Consider the following 13,774-nt stretch of genomic DNA (forward strand, 5'->3'; position numbering starts at 1 on the left):
TCATGCAAGATAGGGTCAAATGAAACAAACACTTGCCACACTGTGTCTCAATATGACAAAGGTGACTAGAGTGGTAAGCAGCGTGGTGATGATTTCTAAAGTGAAGAGGTCCTCAGGTTACATTCTGTACTCCCTTACAGTGATGACTGCTGATGACTGCTGATGACTGAATGCGACTGAATGTGTGTGTGTGTGTGCGCGCGTGCGTGTGTGTGTGTGTGTGTGTGTGTGTTTCTGTGTGTGTATTTGCGTTTGCACATTTGTGTGCCTATGTGGCTGGGAGATTTAACATTGATGGTATCAGGCACCAGGCAAGAAATGGATGGCCTCATCTGTTCCATGTCACGTTCAATCAGGATGACCAGGAGGCCGTCCAGTCGCTGTCATCTATTCTGAGTCACCGCGTGAGCAAGTGCCACTGCGCCCTGGCATTGTGTGTTTACACTAACAGCCTAAAACGAGGTTTACTCACTCCCAATCCCACACACACACACACGCTACTAATGGCCCTTCATGGCTTGAGTGGAGCCGCTAATGTCAGTCAGCTAATGACCGCTAATAGGATAAGGGGGGCTAATAGGATTTCCACAGACGGCTTTTTGGGCCTCTGTGACCTCATCATCTGATTAGTCTCTCTCTCTCTCTCTCTCTCTCTCTCTCTCTCTCTCTCTCTCTCTCTCTCTCTCTCAGGAGGGGCCATATAAACAAACACACAAATGAACAAATAAACAGGTGTGAAGTTAAATCATTCCCTGTGATACACACCGTGGTGATGTTAGCCAGTGCCTCCCTCTGCTCTCTGACTGTGGGCTCATCTGCACTGCCCAAAAAACACTCCTACACTCATTCATAACGCAAGATATTTTTATTACATGGCTCCTAGGAATGTTGCAGGAAGTTCTCTTTAAATGAATGGGCAACCCAGTGTTCTGAGGTCCAATAATTCTTCATGATTACAGAAAATGAGCACCACTGACAATGGGTTTGAGCTCAGTTTCTTCTTCTGATTGCTTAATCACTCCATATTCCACAGTTAGCGAAATGTTACACTCAAGGAGCAAAACACTACTTGTACTAAGTTTAATGCAACAAGTATATTGTCGGCCTCATACTTTTTGTAAAACTCTACACACAGTAATTTGCAAAACTCTAAATGCATTTCTACATTAAATCTCAGACAATGGTTCATCTTTGCTATTTCAAGGCACTGCCTTCCTAAATACCACACCCATTTAAATGAACTAATCAAACACAACAACAGAGTGTAAAGACGCTTTGCATAACTGTTAACTCAACAACCTGTCCATAGCACTTTAAAAGACAACAGGTGAGCCTTTGTCTTCAACAGAAACACAAGCGTCAGCGATACACTCTGCCAGGAATGCTCACTCATTCATCCACCACTTCTAACCAACCACCTGTCTGAATCAGTCTTTATAATGGCATGACTTTGCACCTGCCTGCTACTTTCAGGTGCCGATAATCGATGTTCCCACCCTTCCTCCCTAACCACCACCAGTTTGGCCTCGTCCAACCGTACAGCTGGTCGGCTCCGCTCCTGCCGGATCTGTGAGGGTCTCCCTGCTTCTGGACCTGGACTGAGGACGGGGCCTACGTATCTGCCAAAGACTCTTGATATGATCGTCTTATTGTTATTCCTATGTTGCTGTAATCATTTAAGGATTAATCATTGTTATCTATCTTTAACTTTCAATTGAATATGGTTAACCCCTAATGCTTCACGACTCTTTCTGGAAGAAATGGAACAATGTCAGCCTGGAAAAATCCAAACTCATTCACAAAGTGAATTCACAGACTAGATCTCCCTGAAAGAATATCTAGGTTGGCGGGGCAAGGCTCAGGCAGTGTTTTGATTGGGATGAAGAGGAAGAGTGTGAATGGGATGGGAAAACTGTAGCAGGAATGGGAGAGGCAGACGGAGAGGGAAACCTGGGGGAGTATGAGAGCAAAGACAGATTGTGCAACATTCATTTGGAAATTACTGTAACCAGAGGTGGAAAAGTCCAGCTTCAGAAAGTAAAAGTTCAATCATGTATTGGTTCTATCTGTGCACTTACAGTTACACAGGTGATCTCATCAATTAGGTGCTCCACCTGGCTGAAGAATTGTGCTAATTAGAATCAGCTGGTTTAAGTGAATGTTTGGCACAGATTTGTGGTAGGACTTTTACTTTCTGAAGCTTGACTTTTCCACCTCTGAAATTAATATATGTATTGAGTGATTTACATTTATTCATTTGGCAGGCGTGTTTATTTAGTTTCATTTTGCGTATCATTTATAGTCTAGCGAGCTAGACCCACATCAAGACGTAGGGTCTAGAAATTCACCATAGCAGGGCTCAATCGGAGGGGTGGGATAGACGGTTGTCTTTCAAATTCCCTCTCCACGCAAAAGGATAGCTCTAAACAAATCATCTTCTTGTTGTCAAGTAGCAGGATGCTTAACGGTCGCAACTTCTGATCGTACAGTATGTCAGTAATCATTATGTTAAGCCCGCCCACCAACTTTCCCTACCAAAGCCCAGCTCCCAAGTCAACAAAGAGTTGCTAGACTACCCCGGCAAATTAGATTTGCTGCCGCTAAGGACATCTAGATTTCTAGCTATATAATTTAGAAATGTAGACAGAATTTTTTTTTCTCTGTGTACAGGTTTAGCTTGTGTGTTGTGCTCCACCAATATGTTTTTGTGCTCTAAAAAATCAAGCATACACTATATTCTGAGCAAATATGTTTCGGTAATTGTGAGAACAATGTATTGAGCACACTAGTGTGCAAATGCTTCAAACAAAATCAGATTATATAATGATTGTATTTGTGACATGGGGACAAAAAAAGTAGGCTACTACTTGAGTGTGGTGTTGTGTTAACTGGGTGTAGTGTTTTGAAAACAGTCTCTGTTTTCAAAATTGTGCTTCAGCAATTGAAATAACTTGTAATAAGTGGTTGTGCTGTGGTGCATGTTGGGATCCTATTCTTCGTGTTTATCTATTTTTAAAGAAGGACTAGTGGTCTATATTATCTTTTATATTATTATAATACACTAATCCAAGAACAACCACCAGCTGTTACAGGTAGAAATATGCTCATTTGGAGAGTTGCCCTCTTTTCAATAACTGTATGGAGGAATGACACCCTCACAATTCAGATGTGTGTGTGTGTGTGTGTGTGTGTGTGTGTGTGTGTGTGTGTGTGTGTGTGCTGTTGGTATAAATCTCTTGACATAAATAAACTATCACATATTTCTTCCCTCCGCTCCCATTTACATAGTCACCTACAAGTCGTTTTCACTGAAAGGGATTTACAGCATATTGACGGCATACATCATCTTGACACTGGTGTTCCTGTCTCCAGTCCCACACACACACACATACACGCATTTGGCATCAGCATGTTTACCCCAGTAAAGGTCTTTATGACCTGACTCTGCTGCCATTGTACACAGCCCTCAGATCGGCCTGACTCTGACCCTCTTTGGTTTGCATTATGATACACCACCGCCCAAACAGGGAACCAAACATCACACTCATGCAGGCATTAGACAAAGAAAAAAAACACCTCACACACATCGCTTTCAGTTCCCCCTCTGCAGTTTCGGGGGTGATTTGTGGTGAAAAACTAGGCCAAGGCGAGAATCTGGACCACTTAGAGTGGGGCCCTGCTCGAGTCAATAACATCAGGGCAGGCTAGCAGGCGGAACGGGACGCTTGGATTGGGATCAGGAAATAGTCCCAGGCAGTTCTCCTCACCGCACAGCCTAGTTTGGGCTCCTGGCTGGTGGTTACAGCACAATGTTAATGTTAAAGTTGACTGATATTTAGTAGACGCTTTGATCCAAAGCAATACAGATTCACAACAGCAGGTTAGGGAATCAAACATGGGCCAACTGAATGTCAGGCGGTTTGTATGTGAGTGTGTGTGTGTGTGTGTGTGTCTGTGTGTGAGTGTCTTGGTGGGGAGGGGTAATTAATGGCTAAACCAGACAAATGAGCAGCTGGAACATACAAGATATGCTCTGCATTCTGGCTGCCATGGCAACTCCAGTCATTCACCTCGCGTCTCCATCCACGACCGTGTGACCTTCGACCCTAGCGATTCCTATAACGCGGAGGGCTAACCCATCACGCGTGTCATGCTAATCTGGTTCGCTCAGTCGAGGGAGCGAGGGGCTGACATTCACACACTCTAACATAAACACGGGGTCATCTTAAGCTAGGGCATACCAACATGCTCAAGATAAAATATAAATAAATGTGTGTGTGTGTGTGTGTGTCTTTTCTGTGCATGGATATGTGTCCGTGCATGTGTGACATAGAAACATAGAGAGAGAGTGGGAGAGATAGAGGTAGAGAGTGGGAGAGATAGTGGGAGAGAGAATGCCTCTGTATATGCATATGGAGCTAGATAGGAGACCCAGGATAATACAAAGAATGTTTAATGAGTCATATTCCACACACACACACACACAGAGACACACACACACACACACACACACACACACGTACACACATGGTGTGGTATGTCCACATGACCGCAAATGGAAATAAAAGCACACCATATCCATGCACTGTCAGGGAACCTTGCAGTGTTGGTGGGTGGAGGGGCGCACCATTCCCCTCCAAATGACTTCCAGATTGAGGAGGGGTTGGGGTGGAGCAGGGGGGCTCCTGGCCTTCACCCACTCAGCGTCTCGCATGGGAGAAGACTGATCTCTCTCCTGGACAGTGGGGTTGGAGGGGAGGCTGGGCTGGCTCTATAATTCTGCTGGCTGCAGGAGGGTTTGTTAAATGTGTGTGTGTGTGTGTGTGTGTGTGTGTGTGTGAGTAGGTCGGGGGGGGGGGGGGGGGCTGTCTACCTCAACAGAGTGGTGGTCACATCTCTGCCTGATTTTGTATCTGATTGTGAGATTGTGAGGACTGATGGCTCATCACAAAATGAGCTTTCAATGCAGTGTTGTAGCAGTGTCACAGCTGACTCTGTTTCTGTGGTTAGGATGTGTAGGCTATCTCTTGTGCACTGATTTCTATAGCTGGCTGTGTGTTCTGCGCTTTGATTTCTATGGTTGGATGTTTATCTTGTGTTTTGATATCTATGGTATGGATGTGTATCTTGTATTCTGATTTCGATGGTGAGTGGATGTGCTTCCTGTGCTCGTCACTCCTCACTCGTGTCAGAACTGATGAAATCAGCCTGGCTGTCTCAGTCCTCCCCCAGAACGCCTTTTTGTTTCAGTGCCGTGCTCTGGCTGCCGCTTAACGCTGATAAGACCTGCTTACTATACTGTGCCTCAGAGCCAATGAACCCAGCCCAGAGCCCTGAGCAGCAGTGTGTGTGTGTGTGTGTGTGTGTGTGTGTGTGTGTGTGTGTGTGTGTGTGTGTACTGTGTATATATACTGTATGTGTGTGCGGGTGTGTGTGAGTATGTATGTGTGTGTGTGTGTGTGTGTGTGTGTGTGTGTGTGTGTGTGTGTGTGAGTGGGTGTGTGTCCGCCCGCTCAAGGCTCAGGCATGCCTAGGCTTGTCCACGGGACAAACACCCAAGGTGGAGTGTGGACATGAATTTCATCAGTTGGGCATATTATCAAATCAGTACATCACAGATGCCTTCCCGCTTCACTGCACTACCGTGACTATAATTGGATTTGCGCTGCTGTAACTTTAAGTGATTCTATCCAACTGAGTCTCTCTCCACTTAGGACTGATGATAGGTCCTCCATGTTTTTCAATCTGTTTGAGTTCACTCATGTTTTTTGCATGCTTTTTGTTGTCTTCATTTTCATGAAAGCATCATGTTCTGACATAATGTATTTCTAACTTGTGCTAGTGTTGCTGTTCAATCAGAACAGTTTAATCAAAGCAAATCCAAAAAGACCTGGATCATTTCTAAACAGTCACAACTCTAAGAATTATTTTTAAGACTTCTAATGGCCATGGCTCAAAACATTAATGCAAAATGATGAATGCTTATTATATGCTACCACTGCTACTGTAATGGAGTTATGGTAGTCACTAATATTCACAGACTCTCCCCTTCTTAATGGCAAAAACCACATCTGACATCCCCCTATAAACATAATACCCCCCACCCACACACACACACATACAAAATTCCACACGGTAGTCCTCATAATGAGCCTCAGGTGTGGGGAGATTGCAAGGTAGCCAGGAGTCAGTCCTGGGTTATTTCTCTCTTATTTCGGAAACCTTGAGCTCTGTAATATTCCAGGTTATGCAACATCACTGGAAATATGTTTGAGCAACAACAAGGACCATTTGACATTGTTGCCTTCTTAAATGCAGTTCCTCTGTCCCTCTCAGAGAACCAATTCAGATCAGACTGGACCACAAAGTAGCTGATATAAAAAGTCAAAACGGCTTCTAATGAAAAGAAAAGCATTGCATTGCATTCTGGACATTTCAGCCACGCATGCCTGCATGTTTGAACACCACAGTTGCTGCTATGCTGTCTAAGATGTATCTATTTCTGTTTAGGGCTGATCCTGGGGAAATATCTGCTGATACTGGCATTGGTGCTTTCCCCAACCCCTGCTTGTAGATCCAGCCTCTTTCAGCTGATCACAGACACTGGGTCATCAGTCACATGGCACAAACTTGAACTTTCAAATGTTTCATTTCTTTTGGGCACCAATGAGGCTTAGTGTTGTTCACCCTTATACCATGGGTCTCCTCTTGATGGATTTTTGGCACAAACACAAGCAAGTTAACACAGACCACACTGACAATGGCTTTATGTTAAGCCACAAAGTTGGAGTATCCAAGGTCATCCTTTACAGACCTCTGCTGAGTGGTTTCCTCATGCAATGGAGCTCACACTGATGGATTTTGGCAAAAACACAATCTTGAAAAGGAGTTTTTTTGTCTGTAAAGGTCAGTAAGATAAGCTTGCTTCAGTGAACAGGTAGCCTTTTAGGACTAGGACACAGCAGTGAAAATGATCAGTGAGCAGTGATCCCGGTCGTCAGTGCCAGGCACACAATTACAAATCCCACCACCATGCCCAACAGACCTACCACAAATTGAAATGAATATTCATTCATTTTAATTGATTTTTTTTAATGACAGGGCAATGGTTAATATCACAATTTTGTTTGTGCTGCTTCAGTTTTTCCAAACACAAGTAAACTTTTGTTTGCAGCAAAACAAAATTCAAGGGCTGGGCAAAGGTGTGTAGTAGAGTGTGGTGCCATCCAGGGAAAAAAAGAAAACCTAGCGCCACCAACTACTCTTAACACAGCGGGACATCGCTTTTATGTTTGAACTGAAAACAATGGCAAAGAAGCTTAAGCACGCCCATACACATATGCATACACACACACACACACGCACACACACACACATCCGCATGCGCAGACACACACACACACACACACACACACACACACACACACACACACACACACAAACAAACATAACACAAGCACTTGGGGGGGGCAGGTATATCAAGCGGTGGGGCGATCATAAAACTGGCAGTAAAACCAAACGAGACGCCCTGATGTCAGATCACACAGGCAGCCGGATCCAGTGCCATCATCTATCACCGCATGTAAACTCCCGTCAGTCAGTACGAAGAGACAAACATGTCCCATTTGCATAGCTATCGGGGAGTTTTGCATTTCGAACATAAAATCGCACAGAGACAACATTCAGGATAGGCAGCACTTGCAGGATTGACACCTTTAGGTGCATCTAGTGTTCCAGCACAGTTGTTGCTAAGAAGAAGGCTTTCTATTCAGTGAGCGCCTGATCAAAATTATTATCCACTGAGGAGGGCAAACAAGTGGGGGTTAACCAGTGAAGGCTAAAGAGTGTGGATTGGCAGTGTGCTATTTTTCATCCTCTCCCCTATAATTCTCTCCAAGTGAAAAACAAACACTTATGCCCTGATAAAGCAAGGATGATACAGCCACACACACACACACACACACACACACACACACACACACACACACACACACACACACACACACACAGACATAATATAGCACATAGCCATATGTTGAACCAGTGTAGTGGAGAACAAACCTGAGCATGTTGCATCTTGTACGTCCCCTGAAGTGCTAGCACTTACATAGTAATTACACTGAGACTATGTGAGGTGATCATGGACAGCTCAATTAAGGCTTATTATAATGGAATAACAATTATGATCAAATCCACTACTGAAAAGTCCAGATCTGTGGTGAGGTTAATTTTTATTCACCTGTCGTGGCATACTACTGTCTGCCAAACACAGGCAGTTAATTAATAACCATCCTGACAAACACACACACGCACGCACGCACGCACGCACGCACGCATGCACACACACACACACACACACACACACACACACACACACACACACACACACACACACACACACAGTGTTATAGATCCATTAACAGTGGATCTATAGAGGTGATGGTTGTGAAAACAAATGCAGCTGAACAAAGCACAAATGGCCTTAGGGTTTCTTTCTCTCTCCCTCCAAAACCCCTTTGGTGCTATTACATAATCAGCCTTATCTCTCTTTCCCTGCTGTTGTGTCCCTGAACCAGTCTGTGATAGGAGCCTGTGTTTGGGGCCAGCGCATGTGGCACAGTGAAAAAATAATGAGAGAGAGACAGTGAGAGAGAGAGAGAGAGCGAGAGAGAGAGAGATATGGAACAAGACAGAGCGGAAGAGAGAAATAGAAAGAAATAAACGGAATAGAAAACTCAGATTGAGCGAGAGAGAAAACAAGAGAGAGCGACACAGAAAGAGTGTTAAGGTGTGAAAGAGAGAAGGGTGTGTACCTGTTCCGTGGGACGGGGATGTGCGAGGACGCGTGCGGGGGGCGCTCGTCAGGCGAGCCGGCGGGGCAGAGCAGCGGCTGCAGGCGGGACCTGGCCTCCCCACCCTCGTGGCCCGAGGGCCTGGGCTCCAAGTGCATTTGGTCGTCTAGCTTCTGCCCGTTCAGAATCAGGCGATGCATGGGGCTGGGATTCTTCAGGACCCCACAGGGGCCCATCAGGTCACTCTCGTCCATGTTGCCCGAACAGCCCACCTGAAGCACACAGTGAGGGAATGGGAAGATTGTGACAGGTTAAGGGGCCATGAAGTAGTTTTAACACATGACTTAGTGATCAACAGAATGTTCTAGAATCTCAAGATACAACAAAGATTATGAAGAATTTTCACCCAGATGCATTTCCCCAAAAGCTCCAGTATGTTGTTATTGTAGCCAGCTGAGTGTACTGAGACAGCCTGTCATGTTGCACAAAAGTATAGTGACACTTTAAAGGAGAGACATAGTCAAGCAGCATCTAATCAACAGTTAAATCTTCTCTCATCATTTTTATGGTTCAGTCTTTACAAAACACAGCTGCACAACTTCAAATGTCAAAACTGCCGTTTGGGACAAATCATTCGTGCAGTTATATGCACGTTATCCGATATTTCAGACATTATTAAACTGCATTGCATTACACACTACTGCACTTTTCAGTATTTCACTACAGAAATGCAATATTTTGGAAATGACAATATATTTGTGCTGCATTCTGCTGCAGTGGATAGTGTTTGACAACCAAATCTGTCTGACCAATAGAAGAGTATAGTTACACAGTGATGAACTGTACATCAGGGCAACATATGTGTCAAATACACCAGATTACTTGCAGCTGAGATATTTGGTGCCTCCCTTTTGTGTTTTGTTGATAGTGACACAATTGAATATGCACTGTAGGCCTAACTAAACGTCTAATTCTTGGACTCCCTAAACATCCCAAAAGAAGTCTCAAATCCCTGGGACAAATTAACCAAATCTAGCCTACAACAGCTTGAATAAAGAGGCCTGCTATGGAGTCAAAGTTATCTCAAATGGCATGGATATGGGCGTTAGTATCGCACGAAATACAAACAGGAAGCTAAACTTGCAGAGCATTTTAATGCTATTTTTTGTATGTCCAGCAGAGTGAAACATCTTCCTCGCATAGATTAGTTTCCGACTGATGGTGAGCCAACTAGTTTACGCAAAACAGCATGTAAACAAGTTTAAACTACGAGGAAATAAGGCAAATGGAAAAAAACGTTCCTCCACGAGAACTCTGTGGATGAACATGGCGTTGACCACGGCATTTCTGACATCGAAGAAAACAAAGTTGAGACTGGGGGGGCGTGTCATACGCCGGGAGAATTTTATCAGGCACCAACTGTTTTTCCACATTCGAAATTGCTTTTTTCTGCGGCTTTCTAGCCATAGTAAAGAGACAAATTCAGAATAAGCCGGAATATGTTGGTGAAATATGCTGATGAAATATAAATGTAGCATTTGTGAATAACATACTCTGGTCTTCGTCTGTAGCCTTTACTTCAAACCACTTGTTTGTATAGGCTATGGACATTTTATCGGTAATAGACTAATCAACCGAATGTCGGTGGCACCAGAATCGTCGACTGACGCCCCCCTCTGCCTGCGTTCAACCGGGCCTGCGCCAAATGCCGGTGTGTGGCGCAGTCAAGACAAGGCTTGTAGGTTAATGAAACCGGGGTGGGGGAGGGGAGATTTGGTTAACGTCCCAACCCACTTTCCCTTTTAAACTTTGAACAAGTCGCCATTTTAAAACAAGAGCTTCTGTATGGTTGTTGTACAATTTATATTCTATTTTTAGGAGTGCTGTCGTTGGTGTTGAATAGTTGTGCTAAGCTACAGCAAGCTCTCCACGGAGCAGCACGCAAGTTTTAGAGCGCAGCACAACCAAGCCGAATAGGCTACCGTGCACTGGACCCAAACAGTGAAACTTTCTTCAAAAGACCATTTCAAGAACTTGATCATTAAAGAAGCAGGACATGCAGATACAAATTAAATTATTTTAACCATCAACCATTAACTGCCAGATAAACTTACAATGGCAAACATGCACAAGACTAGACATAACAACACCTACTTTTTTCAGGTCAAGGTGCTTTTCTCTCCCTGACTTCAAACCAACTCCGTTGACAACAGAATCGTTGCTGATACATTCTTTCAAAGTGCTGTTGTCCAACATTGGACTAAAAACTCTTCCCGGCGAAGACACATTTTTACATGTCAGTATCACTCCGCAATCCATTGCCGTGACAGTCTCAGCATGCCCGGCGGTATTCCCTGCATACGTGCTGTTACTAGTTCGACTCGAAGCCTCACCACCGAACCGTATGCCGGCTAGGGACTTATCGAGGAGGCGCTTGGAAGTCATTTTTAGTCAGGAAAAGTGTATCTAAAGAAAGATAACTAGCTTTCTAAAGACCTTAGTACAGAAGAAGAAATTATACATTTAACAAGATTGTCTTGACTAGAGCTTAGCTTTTCGCAATACTACCAACTAGATTTTCTACCAACCAGACAACTACAGCCAACCGGTCAGGGAATAAAAGATTGTTTTGCTTTTTTCCTCCAAATGAACGCCACGCCCACACTCTCCTGCGCGTGCAACCAGGCGAGATTCGCAACGTCCAGCCTCTCATTCAGTCTGATTGGTTGTCGGCATACATAAACACGTCGTTTTGGCATGCAGCCATTGCAATTTACAATCTGATTGGCTGGTTTGGAAAATGTCACATTTTTTCCCCTAACACTGCGGAGGTGTGTCTCGACGATATGCCGGCCGGTGCGCGAGAAAAACAAGCTGAAGCTGCTGCATCGGGTAGCCTTGGCTAGATACTCTGTACTTGTGTTTTTGTCTTGCAAGCGCATTGCTAGATTTATATGCCTTCCATAAGCCTTCATATCATTCACTTAATGCACTTTTACTTTACCTTAATGTATACCTAGGCCTACTAGTAGCCTATGACTAAACACATATTTTGTCAATTTAATATCTGCCTAGCCTACTTGTTACAAATATCCCCTATAGGCCTACCCATTCAAATGGAATGGCATTGTTACATTAATAGTGCAGGTCTGAAATGGCATAGCCTATCATCACTCGGAAAGCCCAAATAGCCTACCATACGACTTTTCGTACTTAAGTCCGTTGATATAAACAGGCAATAAGAAATTCTAGCCTAGGCACCTCGGAGCTACGTTGTAGACGTGCAGACATTTCAACAGATAGGCTATGTGAGTCTTCTCCCGTACGCAATGGCTCCTCCCTCACCGTGGAGAATCAGCAGCTTACGGATTATGTAACTTTTTGGTTGTCTTTTAGGCATGTGCTCAGTAATAATAGTGCATTTAAAAAAGTCGTTTCTGTAAAAAAAAAAAAAAAAAGGATTTTAAAAATGAGTTTCAGGGTGTAGCCTTCTTATAACCATAGTATTACAACATTTATGTCACACTGTTTCAAATCGCTGGGCAACGACATCCTGCTGTGAGTAACTGCACTAATGTAGCATTATGTAGCCTACAGCATCAGCCAGCTTAGACCAGGTGACGACTTATTGTGCTGTGCAGCCATTCAACACGTTTGGACATTGCTAATATTTTTTTCCTCGCCTCCGTTCCGCTGACAAAAGCGTTGGCGAGGTTAAATATGAACGGCTCCATCCGTCCTTCGAGAGAGCCAACAGAATGACTCTGTCTTTCGAAACTGGTGTCTGATTTTTCAGAAAATTAACAATTACGCAAAAGTAGGCTACATTTACAATTATATTTAGTAGGTTGATCTTTTGGAGTTTATTCTACGAAGACACACAACATATTTTAAGGTGCAACTTTATTACAAAAGTATAAATTTGACCACAATATCATGAATGATATCTTGATTAAAAAAAACATACAATCTTTTTCACATAAGTAAAATAGGACACAAGCTGGCATTTATATACAGTGTACGCACCCTGTTCGTTTTCAAGCCAATTAAAAAGTACACCCAGTCTAATTGATTTGCAGACATGGGACTAGAAAAGCAAAATAATTTGAAAAGGAAGTAGAACTTGCTCTGACAGGTCATTGCCGTTCACAACCCACTATACAACCAAGACATAAAATATATTTCTATTATAACATTAGCAATGTCTATCTGAACAGCATAATCTGACCCCCTGACACCCTCACACAGACTCATCATTGTGCATACTTCATAATTATGTCATTAATTAGTCTTCAAAACATCTGTGAGCTCAGGAATTATCTACTGACATGATTCTCATGCTCTAGGGAAAGTGGATTATGCTCCTTGATTGTTTCACTGTGGTTTTATCTTAAAATAAAGAGTACCCATTGCTCTGTGCTATAGTAAAAAAAAAAAAAACAGTACACACAATACACTACTTTTAATCTGGTTTAAAAAACCACCTCACCTTCTGAAAATCTGTCCTGATTGCTAAACATTTCAGATTGAATGCAAAACAGGCTTGGACCAAGTGCAGGTTGCCCCTTCCTACATCCCCCCAACTCTCAAAATGCTACATCAAAGGCCAAGAGCATACTTCAGGACAAAGTCATCACTATGCTCCAGCAGACAGATTGAGGGGTGGGAGGGAACCCAACAAGAACTGGGGAGGGGGGATACGCATTCCCCCTGCAAGGGAGAGGCAAGATGCGGGTTGGTCATCCAAATGAACGGCATGAGGACGGGAGGGGAAGGGGAAGAGCTGATCAGCTCTGGTTGTGGCCCAGCTCCCCACTGGAATGGACAAGCCAGCTCATGAGAGTTTTGCACGTCTGTCTTCCAAGAACATAATCTCTTTTTTTCTAAACAGTCAACTCTAATCTACTACTTCCTGTTCTGTGATGAGGCAGATATTGATCCTGGGAGCTTTTCACACAAGTCCATGTACAATAATCACATGA

General features: G+C 43.7%; 1 protein-coding gene across 5 annotated transcripts in view; it reads right to left on the reverse strand.

Moving 5' to 3' along the window:
- Positions 1–11,427, reverse strand: part of slc2a4rg (SLC2A4 regulator) — a 59,676-nt gene extending 48,249 nt beyond the window's left edge. Inside the window, exons 1-2 of one of the 5 annotated variants that reach the window (XM_062540715.1) lie at positions 10,947–11,427; positions 8,814–9,064 (exon numbers count right to left, since the gene is read on the reverse strand). In XM_062540715.1, coding sequence (XP_062396699.1) covers positions 8,814–9,064; positions 10,947–11,237 — 542 coding nt within the window. In that variant the 5' untranslated portion in view covers positions 11,238–11,427. Of the gene's footprint in view, positions 1–8,813; positions 9,065–9,198; positions 9,879–10,946 lie in introns of those variants that run through there. The other 4 variants (XM_062540716.1, XM_062540717.1, XM_062540718.1 and 1 more) reach the window with 4 other exon arrangements.
- Between the last annotated feature and the right edge of the window lie 2,347 nt (positions 11,428–13,774).

Source organism: Sardina pilchardus, chromosome 7 (assembly GCF_963854185.1).
Source record: "Sardina pilchardus chromosome 7, fSarPil1.1, whole genome shotgun sequence".
Taxonomy (NCBI): Eukaryota; Metazoa; Chordata; class Actinopteri; order Clupeiformes; family Clupeidae; genus Sardina; species Sardina pilchardus.